At 34.6% G+C, this 19,654-nt stretch overlaps 2 protein-coding genes across 2 annotated transcripts in view; one reads left to right on the top strand and one right to left on the bottom strand.

Moving 5' to 3' along the window:
- LOC145232178 (intersectin-1-like) overlaps nucleotides 1-19,654 on the bottom strand; it is a 66,982-nt gene that overhangs the window by 36,145 nt on the left and 11,183 nt on the right. The window contains exons 13-21 of the mRNA XM_080096714.1: nucleotides 19,089-19,314; nucleotides 16,510-16,649; nucleotides 15,734-15,879; nucleotides 15,132-15,234; nucleotides 14,676-14,757; nucleotides 14,115-14,273; nucleotides 12,568-12,659; nucleotides 11,707-11,809; nucleotides 11,087-11,141 (exon numbers count right to left, since the gene is read on the bottom strand). Coding sequence (XP_079952840.1) covers nucleotides 11,087-11,141; nucleotides 11,707-11,809; nucleotides 12,568-12,659; nucleotides 14,115-14,273; nucleotides 14,676-14,757; nucleotides 15,132-15,234; nucleotides 15,734-15,879; nucleotides 16,510-16,649; nucleotides 19,089-19,314 — 1,106 coding nt within the window. The remainder of the gene's footprint in view (nucleotides 1-11,086; nucleotides 11,142-11,706; nucleotides 11,810-12,567; nucleotides 12,660-14,114; nucleotides 14,274-14,675; nucleotides 14,758-15,131; nucleotides 15,235-15,733; nucleotides 15,880-16,509; nucleotides 16,650-19,088; nucleotides 19,315-19,654) is intronic.
- Nucleotides 3,223-7,540, top strand: LOC145232185 (uncharacterized). The gene is made up of 5 exons (XM_080096724.1): nucleotides 3,223-3,522; nucleotides 3,736-3,859; nucleotides 6,445-6,549; nucleotides 7,109-7,234; nucleotides 7,385-7,540. Exons 1-5 carry the CDS (start codon nucleotides 3,410-3,412, stop codon nucleotides 7,532-7,534), a joined length of 618 nt encoding a protein of 205 aa, XP_079952850.1. The 5' UTR covers nucleotides 3,223-3,409; the 3' UTR covers nucleotides 7,535-7,540.

Below are 19,654 nucleotides of genomic sequence, written 5' to 3'. Positions count from 1 at the left end.
GCAAAGACCTTTCTGGTGCAAAAGTACCACAGGTAATCCGTTCAAAAACAGAACAAGGTTATGCACTGTCTGCCAGTTTCAGACCAAAGTAAACTTCTTAAATTGTTTAACTTTGTTTGGAAAATATCTTGGTTGGCTGAAGGTGGTTAGAATGATCAGTATACACAGAAGAACTATATTTGCAAAATGCACTGCAGTGGTTGAAATGATTTATGGCTTGGTATTAACTGGACTCAGGGGCGTATCCAAAAATTTTAAAGGGGGGGTACAAACATTTTTTGGGGGGAGTTTCCCTAATGACGTCATTAGATCTCTTTGAATAATTTTCCACACAAATGTGCTAGACCATATGAGACTGAATACTTAATTGACTTGCAAACTGCCACCTTAAAAATTGTAAGCATGCCCAAACCTGAAAGTACAAGAATGAAACCCGGTCAAATGGTGGTTTCTCTATCCGTCCATTTGACAGAAAGAAGAACTAATATTAGCAAAAGCTTTGTAGTTTCCTGATTCGCCGCTGCTATCTAGCTTACTCAGCAAAACTGCAGCTGCAAAAAAGCGTGACTGTCAGGTAATCAAAATCGTTGCTTGTAAAAACGGGTCATATTTCTAAAGAACTCAATGCCTTTCTGAAGCGGTAATCTACTGAAGTTGCCCAACCAAAGGCATAAATTGTGCCTGGCAAGTAACAATATATGTTTACCTTCTAACATAGCACAATTAACATTGATCTAATGTTTGTGACAAACTATTAAGTGTTTGGCAGCTCGAAACAATACAATATTAAACACTTTTAACCATTTTTTAACTCATTTTACATTGTTCAAATGCAAAATCAGTTTAATATGTTGTATTTAGTGCAGGTGACACTTAGCAACAAATTGCAACCAGCGTCGTAGGCGGAAACTTTCTGATTGTTAGCGCATAAACCCTTGTTACATCACAATTGGCGATTAGATAACAAGTGAATACAAAAGATTGAACGCTTGTGTCTTTGAAAAAACGACTCTCTGTTATCACGTAGCGGTAAACGGAACGATTTGGGCCTATTTTTTATGCTCAATTTGGCCTATTTTTATGGGGGGGGGGGGTTCAAGGGTTTTAGACTGTCTGAAAAATGGGACATGTAAAGACAAAATGTACACCTTTATTGTGAAAGTTACTACTGGAGTAACTTTACTTATTCCCAGACGGGGAAAGAAAATGGAAAATAAAAATTTCAATAATACTTCATATGGTCAGCCAAGCTATCAAAAAGCTTGTAACAAAACCATTGTCTGAAACAACAAAAAATACATATATTTACTAAAGAAACATTTTTAACAAAGATCTAAAGTTTTTGCCGTTGCATAAAAATGCCAGTGGGAGGACTAGTGAGATAACTAAATGTGGATTATAGGGTAAAACAAACTATAAGCTACCAAAAAAGTCATATATTACTAACTCTTCAAATTTCATCCAATTTAAACATTGCGGTAACTGAAAAGGTTGTATAGCCCAATTTAAAACTGCTAACACCAGAGGCATACAAGGCCAGCAACCACTAAGCTGGTGATGTTTTCACGCAAACAGCCCAGAATTACCATCTGCAAACCTATGAAATGGCAAAAAAATGTAAGGCTAATGGCTAACGGTGAAGTTAAGTCCAATAAATGTGACCTAGTTGTACTAACGGTGAAGTTAAGTCCAATAAATGTGACCTAGTTGTACTTCAAATATTGTAAAGATTTAGTAGTAAAAACACAAAATCACTTTAAGTATTTTCAATTGGTCTTGATTTTAGGTTTTTTCTACCCGTTTACACAAATCAATAGGATCAGTTCAGTAGTTAAAAACAGAATGACTAGGAAGTCAATAAAACTAGAAGGGTGGCTTAGCACATATTGCCCTTGCATATACACTATAACCTATATTAAAACATAAATATATTTCCTATGCTTATTTTGTATTGGGTCCCATATTAGCCATCGTCTTTTATAACCTTGGTTGTTTCTGCAGGCAAAAACTCATGGGTCCCCACACATGCAAAGTTGAAAATAATGCAATTCAAGAGATATCCATGAGAAAGTCGGGTGTTGTAAGGTAAAACACAGTGATCGGCACTGGGCTTAAATAACAATACTATGTAGAATACAAACTATAAAATTAGATTCACCCCAGATATTGTTTGAAGTATGTCCTATTTAACGTTTTAAAAAACTGACCCATTTTAGGGGGCTAGTAGGGCAACTAATTGGGTTCGACACACAAACTAAAAAATATATAAAAACCACAATGACTCAATCAATAGTACTGCAAAATTTCAGCCCAATCGGCCACTGTTTAAAATTTTGACCACTAGAGGTGTTTTGAGCAACAACCGTTACTGTTTCTGACGTCATAGGGCTGTTAACAAGCCCCTAACTGCCATGGCGCAAAAACGACCACCAAGCAACCCACCAACGAGCAACATACAACTGGTTGCCCTTGTAACACTATTGCTCCAAAGAAATCTTTCGTTTGTGGTGCCCAGTAACATACAAATACGTTTTACACTTTAGGGGCTTGTGGGGTAAATGTTAGGACTACAGGGTTGAACACAACAATCGACACCTATAAATGGCATACTATACAAGAAATCCAAATTTCAGTCAATTCTGACACTGTTTAAAAACTCACCCATTTTAGGGGGCTAGCGGGGTAAATACTGGGGTTATCAACAAAAACAAAGTGGGATGCACATCTACATGAATATATCTACCATCTGTGTAAATTTCAGCCAAATCCATCAAACATTTGATGGAAAAACGAGTCGGACAAACTTTGGGTAAAAACACCCATTTTAGGGGGCGAGCTGGGTAAATACTGGGGTTATCAACAAAAACAAAGTGGGATGCACACCTACATAACTATATCTACCATCTGTGTAAATTTCAGCCAAATCCATCAAACATTTGATGGAAAAACGAGTCGGACAAACTTCCGGGGAAAAATACCCATTTGAGGGGGCTAGCGGGGTAAATACTGGGGTTATCAACAAAAACAAAGTGGGATGCACATCTACATAACTATATCTACCATCTGTGTAAATTTCAGCCAAATCCATCAAACATTAGATGGAAAAACGAGTCGGACAAACTTTGGGAAGAAAAAAAAAGGAAGAAAAAAACAAAAAAAAGAAGAAAAAAAACAACAAAAAAACAAACAATTCGAGTAAAATCAATATGTGTCCCCTTCAGGGAAGGGGACCCATAATAAAAATACCTAGCTCCGAAACAAAGACCAACTGGGTATGCAAGTACCAGGGGAATCCCATGTTGGTAGTCATATGAAACACATTGTATGATTCTTACATGTTAGGACAGTGTCAGACTGAAATCAATACTTTTGTGCAAAAAATCCTCTGAAGCATCTAAAAGAACTCAGAATGGACAGTATGGACAAAAGCACTGTGTTTGCCATCACAAAAAGCACTGCTGTTGCTGTGATGATTTACTACTTCAAACAGGCTCATGGTATTAGCTGGACTGAAATATTCAAGTAAGTAAATATAGCATTTGTGGAACAGGTAATAGTGCTTGTACATTGCCATATACAGTGACATAAAGCTTAATATAAAAAAGACTGCACAATGTTTGTGTAAAATTGGCATCGAAAAAGAACCTTAACCAGTTAAAATGTGCAAACAGACAACTTGCTTCAAATTTTCCATTTGCAATTGATAAAACTGCTTTAATTTTGAATTGTTTCAAGATTTTTAGATTGCACAGAAAGTGAAGAATGCAGACAAAAACTGTACACCTTACTTGTGGAAATCATTACTGGAGCAACTTTACTCATTCCCAGACAGGGAAAGGCTTTGGAACTAGTTTTGCGCGTAAGAGCTGTGTTGTAAATGTAAAACTAGAAAGTGGCTTTCTAATATACTTCCATGATATATTTTCTATATCATATTTACCAATGTACTATAACACATAATTTGATCCACACATATGATTGTTTTTGCAAGCAAAAACGAATAGGTCCTCACACATGTTTTTGTGCGGATTTACGGTAAACAAATGTTCCGGTTGTGTTTAGATTCCAAGGAAATTTGTACTTTTTGCTATTTTTGCCATTGTCTATAAACTGCTCAAACAAGCTTGTATACGTATAAATCAACTGCACCATATTGCATCATAAGTTATATAAGACAAACTCCTTTTTCTCGTCTGGGTGAAAACAAAGCGCAAAACAAAAAAATGTTGTTTAACAAACGAGTAACTCACTGTTAAACATTTAGCACATTAGGCTTGTATTTGTGAACTAAAACTAAAACCGATTATTTAGGGGTTTAAGGAGTGAACCCATTAAAAAGAAAATTCTTTAGAATACCTTACATTGCGCCAACCAACACAGCATGAAACTTCTAGATTATGTACTTTACTCAGTAAAGACGATTTAAGAATTTTACGTTTTGGGGGCTGTGGGTGAACCGCTGGGTCATTTGGGGTCAAACTTTAAGAGGATTAAATTTCGATCAATTTCTAACATCTATGTAAATTTTAATAAGTTTACACCACTCTGTCTTGACCAAATCAGCATTACAATCCAGTGTTTAAAAAATTACGTTTCGGGGGCCTGCGGGTGAACCACTGGGTCATTTGGGATCAAACTTCTGGTAGATCAAATTCGGATTAGTAACTAACATCTGTCCAAATTTAAATAAATTTGAAGCACTTTTTCTTGACCAAACGAGCATTACAAACCAGCGTTTAAAAAAAATATGTTTTGGGGGGCCTGTGGGTGAACCGCTGGGTCATTTGGAGTCAAACTTGAGAAGGTTTAAATTCAGATTAATAATTAACATCTGTGTAAATTTGAATAAATTTGAAGCACTCTTTCTTGACAAAACGAGCGTTACAAATCAGCATTAGACAGAAAATGGGAGCTGTGTAATTAAGTCCTATTGGCTCATTGGCTTATTTTTGTTTTGACCTGATAAGGTATAATATTTGCTTTAGGAAGTGTTCATGGTCCTCAGGGTAACAAGTCAATGGTTTGCTAAGGAGCTCAGCAGTAAGCTCAGGAAATCACAGAAACGCTGTATGCTTCACTTTACTTAACAGTAAATGGACCTATTTGTAGACTTATAATCAGGGTTGCCATACCGTCCTTATTTCTAAGATTTTTCCTTATTTGGAGGGCTGTGTCTTAGAAAAATTCATTGTTTTTTTTCATTATTTCTGAGAAATGTCCTTGTTTTTGACTTGAGTCCTTACTTTGTCTTGTGTTTAACAATTACATATTAAATCCCTGCTACCAGTGAAAGTAAACCAAGACATGAGCTGTCGTGAGATGCAAAAGTATTTTCTGCAAACAAGGAGTTGCTGAAACTAATTGTTTCAGGCAAAAATTATGTCATGTGATATGTCATAGCTCAGATAAATGCAAAGATTTGTTCCAAAACGTTTGTTTCGTTTCGTATAAAAAATCTATTCTTTAGTTGTCCTTATTTTTGGCTTCTGATCGATGGCAACCCTGCTTATAATCCATCAAACAGTGGCAAATGTTCATAAAAATTGTGATGAGTCGTTATAGTCCAGTGGTTCTTAACCTTTTTGGTGTGGTTTCCCACTAAAGTCAACCACCAACTTCGAATTTCCCACTCTCTTATTTTTATACTGATGTTTTGTGCCCTACGTTAACGTAAAAGAATTCTTTTAATGAAATAATTTCGTGAAGCGATTTGGTCTGGAACTCCAAAGGTATACTACAATCTTATTTAGTTTAAATAGTGCTTCTGTGAGAGATTAAAGTTTATGGAATATTGAAGAGTCTCCTCTACTTGCTATAGTCATTTATTGCATCACAGTCAACAAAGGAAAGGCTTTTATTCGCGCACAATAGCAAAGTCATTGATACTTTAGTCTTGTCTGTGATGTAACAAACGGCCTTTGGATTTATATGTGTCTTGTAAGCCTTGCTGAAATTAATCTTACATGTGGTTGCGGAAAAATATTATTAAAGTAACTTTCAACGATTAATTCAAAGCCGGGTTCGACCCTCGGGCCCGAGTTTGGTTACCTGACTTAGATAATTTCCCTCTGAAAACATTAAATTTCCCACCGGTTAAGAACCACTGTTATAGTCAATAAGGCTACAATACAAATAGAGCCACATATAAAAGAACAAAGCCAAGAGTAGGGCAACATAGTCTTCAGTTATTTACAGCAATTTCTGTATGGCAGAGATTAATGGTACTTTTGCTTAAGAATTTCTTATCAGCTGATTGCAAAAATCCATCAAATTTTAAAAGGTATTCACCAGTCAGTCTCAGTTCCAAAAATCAAATTGTAGGAAAATAATAAATAAATTATCAAAAACTTTTAAACATAATATAAGTGAAAGTAAAAGTATCGGTGACAAGTTTTACACAGCAGTGTTTTTTCGACTAACAAATTGCCACGTTTTTTACATCAGATGATTCTACTTTTGGAATTTCAGTGGATAAACATAAGTATCCATCAACTATCAAATGACTTGGCAGACAAACCACAAGAACAGTACAGAATGGTAGCAGCGGCTGTAAGTAACTTTAACAGTATTTAAAGAAGGAAACAACGTAATGCCTACATTGAGTAGAACACAGTATGACAATCACTAAACAATGTTTTTTTTACCACTAGCACTAGCCAGCAAATGCAAGTTCATTTTAAATTTGTAAAACAAATTTTAAGCATGTACAAACAGCAAACCCTTTGGTATTTTTAAAATAGCCATGACTTATTTTTGTTATGGTTTATGTAAATCAAATGAGTGTCATAAAGAATTTAAAAGAAAGAAAATAGCCTAAGTAACCAATCTTTTGTCATGAAGCTACATTAATAACATCTTAGGGTGAAACTGTGTTCAATGTCTGCAGTTATTTATCATACTGGGAAGTTTTAACAAGTACAAACATTAACACCAACTTTTTTCAAAAAAAAGTATATGTTAACGACCAAACTGTACAAACCTAATCAGTAGAAATCCAATGTACACAAAACATAACAAATTATATCCAAACTTGTTGTAGGCCTGGAGCAGATTTCAAAATAAACATGTAACAAACAATTGGAAACAGATTTCAATATTTCTTCCACAGATTAGCTACACAATTCTATCTGGGTTGATTTTGTTTGAGTTTGGCCAGAGACACCCACCTAAAATACAGAACCTACTTATTCATCCTGACCTGTATGTTACATATGGAACTCACATCTGCATTGTGGTAAACATATGCCTGATAAGTCGTCCTACTAATGCTCATTAACAATTCTTGGCAATAAGTATAAGTTATTCATTGGTTTGGTTGAGAATTAAAGTTAAAAAGGGAAAATGGATTTTGTATGATATGTAATGCAAACTATTTGTGGTCTAGCTTTTGGTGACATATTATGGATTGTTCAAGATGAGTCTTTACGGAATTTGGACCTTAGGAGTTGCAGCACTAAGTTATGGAATATACAAATTTATTGACCGCCAGGAGTGTAAGTATAAATTTATAAGACAAAAAGTTTTCATAAAATAAGAGTTAAACCGGTAAAAATTCCTGTGTTAACTTTATGTAAAAAAAGCTTGTTAATGTTTCTTACAAAAAACCTTTTATGTCAATAAACAATAAAAAAGGTCTGTTGTGTTGTTATTTGAGTAAAAATAAAGTTGTTATTGTTGTAATCTAGTAATATTATCTATGATGACATGTGCATCGAAATTTATGTCCAAATATTGATTGCAATAACAGTGTTTGCTTTTTGTTCTTTTTTTATTGTCAACAAGGTTGCGAAATTGCTAGCCTTGCAAGAAATTGCTCTGATAGAAATGTTTTTGGCATTTATTGTACCAATGTACTGGTACCTGCCATTCATGCCACACCTGTTTATGGCAACTCTTACTGTGTGCGCGGTACTAAGATTTATCTCAATGTATGGATCTAAGGCTGTTACAAAGGCTGCTGCCTGTGCATTGGAAGTTTTCATTTGGCATTTTTTTATCATGACTGTTTTGGGTTTCATTCAATGGGTAATCAACTTTTTGCTGTTAGCAATCAACACAGTGTATTATTCTGCTATGTTGGCATTGTTCATTGGGTTTTTAATTGTCCAAATGGCCTTTATAACACGCTCACCTTATGCGGCATTTGCAATATGGCGGTACCTCCGAGATCAACAGGCCCAACAACAACAACAGACACCGGAGCAACTTTTCTCACAACAATTTTGGAGGTCGATTCACCAACAATCAATAGGTTTAAATCAACAAGGGTCTGAAAGGCCTCGAATTGCAGACAGGGCAGGGCAACTTTTGCAAGCTCTTCACCAAAATAGAAATACAAATCAGAACTAGAAAGGTGGCTTTCTGATATATTCCATTTCGTATATTCTCTATCCAATTTACCAATTTAATATACACATTATTTGATCTACACATATGATTGCTTTTGCAAACAAAACCGAATGGGTCCCCACACGCATATTTGTGCGGATTTACGGTGAACAAATGTTGTGGTTACTTTAGGAAAAAAGAATCATGCAATTAACCTGATAGCAAAAACCTAAGCTCGGTTTTATGCAACATTTTGCGTCTGATTTCCTCACCAAACATCTGACATTAAATATGCACTGTCATATTATAACGCACGCAACTTTTCATGAAATTCCTTTGTTTTTGTGTAATTATTTTTCGTTATATCCCGCTGTGCTTGTGCATTTTGCTTGTTGTGCTCGCATTATTTCCATTCATTGCTCTAAAGAATCCCTACCGCTCTGGTGGGCGAAACGTTATCAAAAATACAAGTTCTCGAAACAACAGCTAGTATTTTGTTTAGCATTACACCAGTTCAACGAAAACTTTGTTAAATCTCTTTATTTTGCAGTAGAACCATCCGTAAAACTGCAGGTCATTCAAAATTTGGCTGCTGGAGAAATTTTCGTGGCATTAATTGTACCGATGTATTAGTATTCTCCATTCATGCCACACCTGTTTATGGGAGCGCTTACAATATACATGGTGTTAAGGATTATCTCCATACATGGATCGAAGGCACTTGTGGCAATTGCAGAAAGTGCATTGGAAATTTTATGTGGATTTTGTGTATTGCTATTATTTTGGCTGTCATTTGCTGGGTGATCGAAACTGGAATCTATATCCAACACAGTCACAACAGCAACAACAGCCACAGCAAACTCAAAAACAAGAGCAACACCATTTTCAGAATTGAGTTTTATCAGAACAATTTTGATGGGTGATACGCCCACAACCAAAGTATTTGTAAACATAATTTATCCAACCCATTGTCATATCATAGAGCCGCAATGCGCTCATGGATACCATTTTGTATCCAAATAATACAGTGAATATAGGAAAAAACACTTAAATGGCCTAATTTTGAGAGATCTCGAATTTAATTGGCAAAATCTTATGAAACTTTTGGGTAATAACAATTTGACCAAACAAATTCTGGTTAAATCTCTCCTGTTTGTAAAAATCAGAAAATTTTGTGTTTTTTCCAAGTTGTACTATTTAGTATAAAAATTTTGGACAAAGTTTGAAAAACTTGGAAAATGTTTTATGTAAACTTTGCCCACAACCAAGTCAGAGGTTACAATACAATGAGATTTTTTCACTTGTCCCCCATGTTATAAATCTTGATAAATGGATTCAAAGCTTTCGCAAAGAAATAATTCAGAATGGAATGGTGTCAAAAATATCTTGGGTTATTAGAACAAGTTTTTACTATAATTGAGGGCAAGTTAAAATTCTTTGCCATCTATGGATTCTGTTCTGTTTTCAAATTCAAGATTTTTTGTGCAACCATACCTCTAAACCTCAAAATGGCTTTTAAGTACAGTTTTTCAGTTTTCCAAATCCATTTCTTAGCAAAGCTCACAAACATTCCAATATTTACAGAAAAGCATGGTGTAGTTGCTAGTATTTTCAATTGTATATACCTGATTAAATACAAGACATCTTTTATTGTAATTGTTCACATGGTGTATGTCACTGGTGACAAACTTGTCATTCATAGAGATAAACAGAAATTTTGCTTATCATAATAATTTAAGTTGCCAGTGACAAAACTATGCAAGTTTTAGGTATTAAGACAACCTTTCATGTTTTCTTGGCTGTAAAATGAGTTTCAAATTTCCCTGAACAATTGCAACTGTTTAAGTAAAACAAACACTTAAAATGAAGTTGTTGCAACATAATGTGATGGAAAAAATATAATAAACCACTGATCATTTTAAAAAAAATTCAGTGCCATTCGAACAGTCAAAACTAGATAATCACCGAGTCAATTGCGATCGACCTGTTGACCACACCTATTGTATTTAACATTATTAGGTAGTTGTTTCTACACTCAAACACAAATACAAGAAAAATGGTAAATATCAAAATATGCTCTTTACCTATTCCTATTTTCTTACCTATTAAACTTCTATAACCAAAAGCCTGTACAAGAGACAGCCAGGCACAAGCCTAAATGACTTTAATAGGTACATGCTTGTTCAAAATTTCTGCTCCATGCATGTGATCGCCTTCAAAGTCAACTGTCTATGTGGACACTAAAAACTTGAAATTAACCCAATACATGTTAAACACACCAAGTTCTAACGAAACACATTGGGTTAAAAGGTAGCAACCAATACAAAGCAATTAACCTCCAACCAGGTCAACTGTCAAATTTGCCACCATGATGACACAACTAAAGTATCAACTTTAAGCTAAACAATCAGTAATACTGGATAAATTTAAATGTCAATTCATAAGTATTTACAGGTTGTGCATTTTTATTCTTTTCAGCCTACACAATCTTGTGACCTTAGCTAAAATAGTTGAAAAAATCGAATCCTTTCACACATCGTCTAAAATTTACAGGAGCCAATAGTTTCTACATCATAACAAGATTTTTATGTTTTTAGAATAGTCAAAATCTTAAACTAAACAATCCAAAACAAGAAAAAAATTTAAAACTATGTCTCCATAACACACTGATCTGTCTTTAAACAAACACCTATTCTGTATCTGTACATAATACTGAAAGCCAATGCAACAAACAAAAACAACTAAACAGTCAACTTACTTTGGGGCTGCAGGTTTGGCAGATTGGGGAGGGGGCTTTACCGATGGTGGAGCTGCTGTAATGTAAAAATATAGCATTTAAACCTTGTACATGAACAAAAATTAAAAACATACTCCTTGGCTATTAACTAAGTATGCAAGGAATAATGTTTTTACTTACTATGGCATAAATCTGTGGTTCTCAAACATTTCTAAAATTTAGTTTTGTATATTTTTACAGCCTTTCACTATGCCTAATTATTAGTTTGTTCCCAATTTTTATGTTTACAGCAATAAAAACTTGCTGGTGTACTGAAAGTTCTCACGACAGTTATAAATGAAATTAATCACTTTTTAACAGGAAATTCCAAAGAGGAAAAAACCTTATGATATGCGTTGGATCATCAATCTAATATTGTAGCCTTGGGACTTGTTTAAGCCTTTCAAACAACCATAACACAAAAATCAGAAAATTATGTTTAAAAAACAATCTTAAAAAGGGAGATGATATCAGAATAGAATACTTCAGTATTGGCTGAAATCCATTTCTACTAAAAAATTATACATTTGCATTTTAACAAAAAAAAGGAATCTTTTATATTGGTGAAATGCCACAGTGAAACAAAAAACTTTTCGACTAACCTTTGTTTTTGAGTTTCTCCACATAATTGGCAGGAAACCATCCAGCTTTTCCATCTTTGGTTCCAGCCAACCAATCAGGTTCAACATCCTGAGACTCGTCAACCTTTGGGGTAGAAATAAAATTTACATTTGGACATTCAAAAAGGTCAAAATTTGCAAATAAGGTATTTTTTATCACATTTGGGATAATTTTTAAAGGAGATAGTTATTGTCAAGTATTTAAGAAATACGTGGTACACTTTATACAGTATATATTTTTTGAGTTTTATATTAAAAAACAAATAGAAGTTTTATAAATACAGTAAACCGGAAATACACCTTTGTTAAACTGGAATCAGATGATCCAGATTTTCACCTAATTTGGACAAAATATTGAGGCACAAATGATTTGTACTGTGGAAAGGCTCCAACTCAGGTGTTCTTAACCTGGGGTGCACGCATCCCCAAAGGGTGCGAGAACTGTTCCTAGGGGGTGCGGAGATGCAGAATCATTAAGGTTGGTTAGGTCTATTCTATTTAAGCAATTACAGAAGGGGGAGCGAAAATTGGTTAGTGATTTGAAAGGGGGTGCAAAAATTGGTTAGTGATTTGAAAGGGGTGCAGCAGGGAAAAAAGGTCAAGAACCACTGCTCTAACTAATCGACATTGGTTAATCCGGATCTTTATCTATTCTGGACAAATTTTTTGTCCACACGGGTCCGGTTTAACCTAAGTTTAATGCAAATTCCCATGCAAAGCAATACAAGGCTTTTAATGCTTATGAATAGCTGCAACTTAAGAACACATTGCACTAAAATTAAAGTTAAATAAAATGGAATTGAAAGTCTCATTCTAAACAAACACTAGAGGCAATTAACGTACAGTGACAACATCACCAATTGATATTGAAAGCTCATCAGGGTTTCTTGCAGTGAAGCTGTACAGAGCTTTGTATTGGAAAAGGTGGGCTGGATCTGTAATAAGCATAAAATAATCTTACTAAAAGATTGATAGGAATAATCGTTAAGCAAATTAAAGACAAAAAAATTGCCAAACAAGGCAAGACAAATACAAAGCACTGAAAATGAGGGTCAGATACTTGTTTAATACAACATGTAGAATTAGGAACAGTACACAAGGACTTGAAAAATAATTTAATCAAAAACATAACTGCAAGAGAACTTGTGTGTATAGAATACATCAGGCAGATGTTTTAACAATCACTATTGTCATCATCAGTGCAGGTAGTCAAACGAACTACAGAACACGGTATACGAAGCGGTATATGTTGACATGTCTGCATAATGTATTCTTTATACACAAGCAGTTATGTTTTTGATTAATAGCATTACATGGACAGATTTATTCATGAACAAATAATTGTGTGTTGAACATTTGCATATACAGTAAAACCTCGGTTAAACCAGATTTGTTTAACCCGGATCTTCACCTAATTCGGACAAAACTTGAGGTACAAATGATTTGTAATGTTGTAAGGCTTTAACTAACCAACACCAGTTCGTCTGGACAAAATTTTCGGTTCAAACACGTCAGAATTAACCAAGGTTTATGGTATACGACAGTGTTTCCCAACCTATGGGTCGCGACCCAAAGTTGGGTCACCTGACAGTTCTGTTGGGTCGCCTGTTTTGTGGCAATAAAAGCATCTACTCCTTGACTTCGTTTCTTAGCGTTATATTATTATTTCCCAAGGCTATAAATTGTTGCCCAATAATAATTTCATGATAATTTGGCGTGGTAGTGGTTAATTCTGATTGTGACGTCATAATGTTTGTGTGAGATCACTGTTATGCGTCGTCTGGCTGATAATGCTTTGAGCCAGCTCTAAGTTGGTTAAAAATAAACGAATATTATTTGTTTCATTTTTCAAATTGGCGCAGAAATCTTCTAAAAGCTTTCTTGATTTACAAACAAAAATCAACCCAAAATAGTAAGAATGTATGTTTATAGGTCGCAAGAATCCACAAAACCAAATTTTGGGAAGTATTTGGGTCGCGACAAAAAAAGGTTGGGAACCACTGGTATACGATATTACTTTAGCCCTTATGCTTGTACAATTAAGTGTAGTTTACAGCACAACGCTTTCTTAGTGTTCATGTTGACATTAAACACACAAAAAGAAACAACCGACATTGAAATGTCGCGATGTTGTACAACATTAGAGTTGTTAACTAAAACAAAAATCGCTAAATTGCTATTCAAGTTACATAACACACATGTATTTTATTATCCAAATGTTTTGACAAAACTATCATCATCATTAGTGAAATAATAATTTGCTATTTGAAATAAATATTTTGTCAAGTTGAGTTATGAACTAATTGTAAATCTTGAAAGAAGTTACAAATAGTTTGGGTTTGTAATGATTTGTAAACTATTCGTAAAAAGTCATTCAAAAAATGTCTTACTTGTTGAAAGTTTCAGTGTGAAACCCCTTCCAGCATTAGTGGCTGAGGATTTGCTAGTGGAAGAACTTGTTTTGTCGCTAAGTTGTTTTTGTTTCAGCCTTTCCTGCTGCATTTCAGCGATCTTTCGTTTCACCTCCGCCCTTTTTGCTTCTTCTTCAGCTAAAGTTTTGTCATGTTTTAAATTACTATAGAGTTTCAGCAAGAATGGTTGAGACTTACTTTTTTGGTGACAAATTTTCTCCAAAGATCTAATGACAAATAAAATGGCCCAAATAGACGTAAAAAGCGACATGCTTTATTGTTTTAGTGTTCAGGCAAATGCTCAAACCATCAACAGTGATATATTAGCCACGGCGTTTAAATAATAAAGCCTGTCACATTTTATGTGTATTTGGGTCATTATATTAGTCATTAAACTTATAAACAGATGCATGTATAGTGCTACATAATATTGTTTTTTTGGCTCTTTAGAATTGAATTAAAATGTTCACTAAAAACTCCTTAATTTGGTGGCTTAAAAAACATATTTTGGGCTTGACCTCAAAGTTTAAGCAATCTCACCCCTCCTCTTGGTCTCCTCCTCTTCTTGTTTCTTTTTTCTCTCTAACTCCTCTGCTGCTCTTCTTCTTTCCTCTTGGGCCTTCTGGAAAAAAATTTGAGTGTAACTCATTTTTCCATTTTTTCAATCAATTTTTTAAATACAAAATTGAAAATGCTAAACTGTATCTAATACTGGTTTCAACCTTTACCCGGAAGGAACTTCAAAGAAAATAAAAAGTTTTGGCATGTGGTTTGTGAATAGACAATTTAACCCAGGAAATATGAAGGTAAAGTTTATATGAGGCCCAATCTTAAAAAAAGTTTGTAAGATTTAGTGTCTACTTTTTGGCATATAGACAGAAAATAATGTTTTAATTGTTTTGTGAGAAATTTGTCAAAAAAGGTTGGAAACCATGGACCTAGGTTAAAACAATCAAAATTTTTTGCTTTAACCACAAAAAAACAAGCAATCTAAACCTGATCTTGTTCCAATCTTTTCCTAGCTTCTTCCTCTTGTCGGGATCTCACATCTGCTTCTTGTTTTTTCTGAAGCAGGATGCTTGCCATTTTTTCTTGGTTTCTGAAATAATTTTGAATTGACAAACACATTAGTTAATAGCAGCCAAAACTTTATTTAGATTGTATTTTATTTGTTTGTTTGTTTTTGTTATGTCAACTCTGTCATATTGAAAATGGATCTTCTGTCAAGCTTTTTAAGGCAGCCATAAAAACGTGAATAACCACCATGGCAATTAGTCGCTAAACTAGTACCTCTTCTGGTTCTTCAAAGCGTCAAAGTTTCACAGGCAAACTCTCAGAAGTCATGCATTTTAATGTTAATTAAGTTCAGTGTTTATTAACCTTTTAGGTATCCTACTATTTTTGCCATAATAAAACATTTGTAGACCCAAAGTAATGAAAACAGTATTTCAAGTTTAAAAAAAAACATTTATTTGTTCTAAGGCTGACACAAAACCTTTCACAGACATATTTAAGTCAAAAAGATTTGAGGGGGGGCACTGATTTATTTTGTAATTGGCTCGATTTAGGACTTGAGTAGATACATTTAGCCCATTTACTTTTTCTTTTCTTCCATGGAGCTCTTCCTGGTGAGATTAATGTCTTTTTGCCTCCTCGCCTCCTGAAGAACTCTGAGTTTGTCTTGTTGGATCCGAGTGATCCTTTCCACCGATAACTTGTGCTTGTTAAGCTCTTCTTGTAGTTGCTAAAGATAAAGTTTTGAAAATTGTAAAAAATAAAACAAAAGAAAATAACAGCTCCAGATAAAAGCTGTGGTCGTAGTATTTAATTATTTAATCACAAACTACTAAAAAAGTTTTTAAATTCAAAACAGATTTCAGGAAAACAAGACACAAATGTGTATTTTTTTCCATAATAATAATATTGGTACAATTAACAAAAAAGTGCTATCAGCTTGCTAAAAGTTTCCATAATGGTTCTTGTCATTGTAAGCACTAAGAAAACAATACAATTAGAATGCCATAGTTTGTCATTTCACTGTATAAACTTAATTGTATTTAGGTCCAACTTGGACTAATCTCTGTCCGGGAAGGAATTTCAAAATCTTAAGGCAGGAAAATTTTAGCATGTTGTTTGTAAATACAAATTTCTGGAAATACCAACTGTAAAGTTGATATGAAACCCAATATTAAAAGATCTTTGTTAATTGCGTGTCTACCTTGTAATTTATGATATAAATCAACAAGATTAAAGAAGTAAAAATGACAGCGTAAGTCAAAAGCTTTTTGTTTATTTTAGCCAGCATTTTTTGTTAGGAAGATGACACATTCTTTGTAAGTGATTGTTAACTTTGAAAATGAACATGTTATCTTACATTAAGTTGAGTGTTAAACTTTTCAAGTTGAGTGGCATTTTCTTTCCTCTGTGTTTCCATTTCCTCCAGCTGTGTCCTAAGTCGCTGAAGTGTGAAAACCTTAGCTTGGTAATCACGATGTAGGGTTTGAAGGCTCCCATCTGCAATACAACTTTAGCATAATACCTACAAGAACAAATGACAATCATATTTTATCAATTTAATTCCAAAACATCAACAAAATTATTGGATATTTGCAATATTTTGAACTGACATATACAGTAACCCCAGTTAAACTGGATTTGGCTAATCCGGATCTTTGCCTAATTCGGACCAAACTTGGGGTACAAATGATTTTAAACGTGGTAAGGCTTTAATTAATCAAGATTAGTTGATCTGGATCTTCGCCTCTTCCAACACATTTTTGGGTTCAAACTGATCCAGATTAACCGAGGATTATTGTGACTTTAGATTAGTGATTATAAAACTTTCAAGTAAGCTCCACAGTGATACACTATTCTTTTTCTTTGAAAGGTGAAACAAAATTAAGCTGCAGACAGTGCATATGGATTTGGCCTTTAAGGTCTCATCAGTGTGGCCTCAAAAAAAGAGGCATGGCTTTCAATTTGTTACTCCTAACAAACTGGAATGCTGTTAGATGGCTAAATTGGCCAATAGGGATGGGCCGAGCCGAGACAGAACCCGAGTACTCGGTACCGAGCATCTCTGTTTTTAATGCTCGGTGCTCGGCCGAGCAGTTGCACAAACTGACCCGAGCGTTAAATTTGCATACTCATGCCCTGCTAACATACGTAACTAGTGTTCTAAAATCTAAAGCAGTGGTTCCCAAACTGGGGTCCGCGGTCCTTTAGAGGTCCGTGAGGCAATTTTGGGGGGACCGCGAAGCGGTTGAAGTAATTCTATAATCTTATTTGGCGTCAGTTTGTGCCACTAAATAAGTTTAAATCAAAGTAGAATTGAGAATCAACTGTCTCCATTGCTTAACAATAGCCTTTATTGAATGACAACTATCAAAAATGTAATTGTTCGCGCACAATTGTAGTGCATTTGTCTTTTCTGTGATGTCACAAGCTGTGTTTGGATGACTTTTATGCGCAATTTTGCATAACTAGCTAAAATCCTGAAATCAACTTTCGTTTTTATGAAATACATATTTAGGCTCAAGGACCGCGAGCCCTCAAAATAATGGGCAAAGGGACCGTTTTGAAAAAAATATGAAAAAGTTTGGGAACCGCTGATCTAAAGGGTGTCTATGATCAAAAACGAATGATTTTTAAATGCATTAGATGGTGGAAAAACGGGTAAAAGGGCATGACAGCTTAATAAAACACCGCCGGTGACGTAAGAGACCTTGTAGAGGTTTTGTGATGTCATAATGCACCGAGCTGGTCGGCTGAGCACCGAGCATCTCACTTTAATGCGCACCGAGCATCTCACTTTAATGCTCGGTGCTCGACCAAACAGAACATTTGCAGTTTTGGCACATCCCTATTGGCCAATACGTTCTATGTCTTGCCACCAGCTGCACTGATGAGAATTAAAATCCGAAACAGTGTGCACTGTCTGCAGCCTACTTATCATTTATTGGCTTGACACTTTTATACTGAAACTAACTTTGTTGATATACTTGTGTCTACTTGCGGAAAAGTTAGATCACAGTAGTATATCCATATGGGTCAGTAAGCTTGAAAACCAGTGCTTTTTTCGATTTTAATTTATAATGTTGGTTCAAATGACTGAAACCAACAAAACTTAGATTAGGTGCAAAGAATTTCAGTTTGGTAAAAAATTAACCACAGAAAAATACACAAAGCAAGTTTAAATCTTTTCTAAGACAGATAATTGAAAGATGCAAAAATTACTTTTATCAACTACAAATATCACAACCATCTAACAGAGGTGTTTTTTCAACACTAAGAAATCAGGTGATCGAATTATACAACTTTGATTTTTTCATTGCCTGGTACAAATACTTGGTCTTACCAACTGTTGTGGTGTTTTGATTCAGCATGCTCTCTATAACTGCAGGGTAACAAATACACAATACTTACATTTTTTCTCAGGCCAAAAATAGTTTCATAGTTTATAGGCAACGATACTGGTACAGTTAAACAAAAAAGTTATCCAAAACAGTTAAAACTCAAAGCTGTTTCCTTGCTTTTAAACCAGAGTGCATGATGCACCACAATAGTCACCAAAAAAGTTGTATAAATTGTCAAAAAGCCCCTGAGTTATTGCCTTAGTTGCAATGGTGTTATACAGGGTTTCCCAACCTTTGGGTCACGACCCAAAGTTGAGTCACCTGAAAAATGTGTTGGATCACTAGTTTTTTTTTACTTTTTGACTTCGTTCTGTAGCGTTTTTTCCCCAAGGCATTTTGCCCAATAATAATTTCATAACAACTTGAGCACTGCTGTTTTTTATCAAAAAATTGTAGATGTTGTAGGTTTAAAGACAAGACAAAGACATTAGTTTTCTTAAAACAAACTCGACAATTTTAAAGATGCCCATTGGCCAGATGAACCAAGATTAAAAATTCCTATGCAAACAAAAATATGCACATATTAGTCAAATCTTACCATGAACAGAATTGCCTTTAAACTGAATCTTCTCTGAAAGCATTTGCTTCTCAGGCATTAGGTTGTTCAATTGTTGGTTAAACAGAGCAATTTGTTCTTGTTGTTTTTGAACAAGCGAGTGCTTAAGCTCACGTTGCTTGTTCATTACACTCAGCTGGTTGTTTTGCTCCTTCAATCTTCCTCGGACGTCTGTGGTGCGCTGAGCAAGCTGTGCTCGTTTTTCTTGCTACAAGGAAAGATTAGAAGGCATTATTAACAAGGAAAATTATAATGTGGTTTGGTTTCCAAAAAGTTTATATTTTTGTATTACCTGTAAAAAAACATGGTTAGTTTTAAAGATTGTATCAGTCAAGCAAAAATTGATAATGTACAACCACACAAAAATTTACATCTGAACCATTAAGTATATTTATATGTATCTTTTCACATCATAAATTTTAAAGAGTGATTTAACATTTCTGATATAGTAGCACCTTAATTATCCAGTCCAGTTAAAACCAGATTTCAAAAATATTGGACCAAATATGCAAAATAAAACAAACACTTAAAATTCATATTTGGACCAC

This window comes from Phallusia mammillata, chromosome 6, assembly GCF_965637545.1.
Source record: "Phallusia mammillata chromosome 6, kaPhaMamm4.hap1.1, whole genome shotgun sequence".
NCBI classification, from domain to species: Eukaryota; Metazoa; Chordata; class Ascidiacea; order Phlebobranchia; family Ascidiidae; genus Phallusia; species Phallusia mammillata.
Note: the sequence above shows the minus strand (reverse complement) of the source record. Positions and strands in the feature narration are given on the sequence as shown.

Bases quoted from the DNA above. Each gene is read 5' to 3' on its own strand.
- LOC145232185 (XM_080096724.1), top strand. From the start codon at position 3,410: ATGGACAGTATGGACAAAAGCACTGTGTTTGCCATCACAAAAAGCACT. The intron at 3,523-3,735 runs GTAAGTAAATAT...AATTGTTTCAAG, and splicing joins AGCTGGACTGAAATATTCAA to ATTTTTAGATTGCACAGAAA. The intron at 6,550-7,108 runs GTAAGTAACTTT...TTTCTTCCACAG, and splicing joins ACAGAATGGTAGCAGCGGCT to ATTAGCTACACAATTCTATC.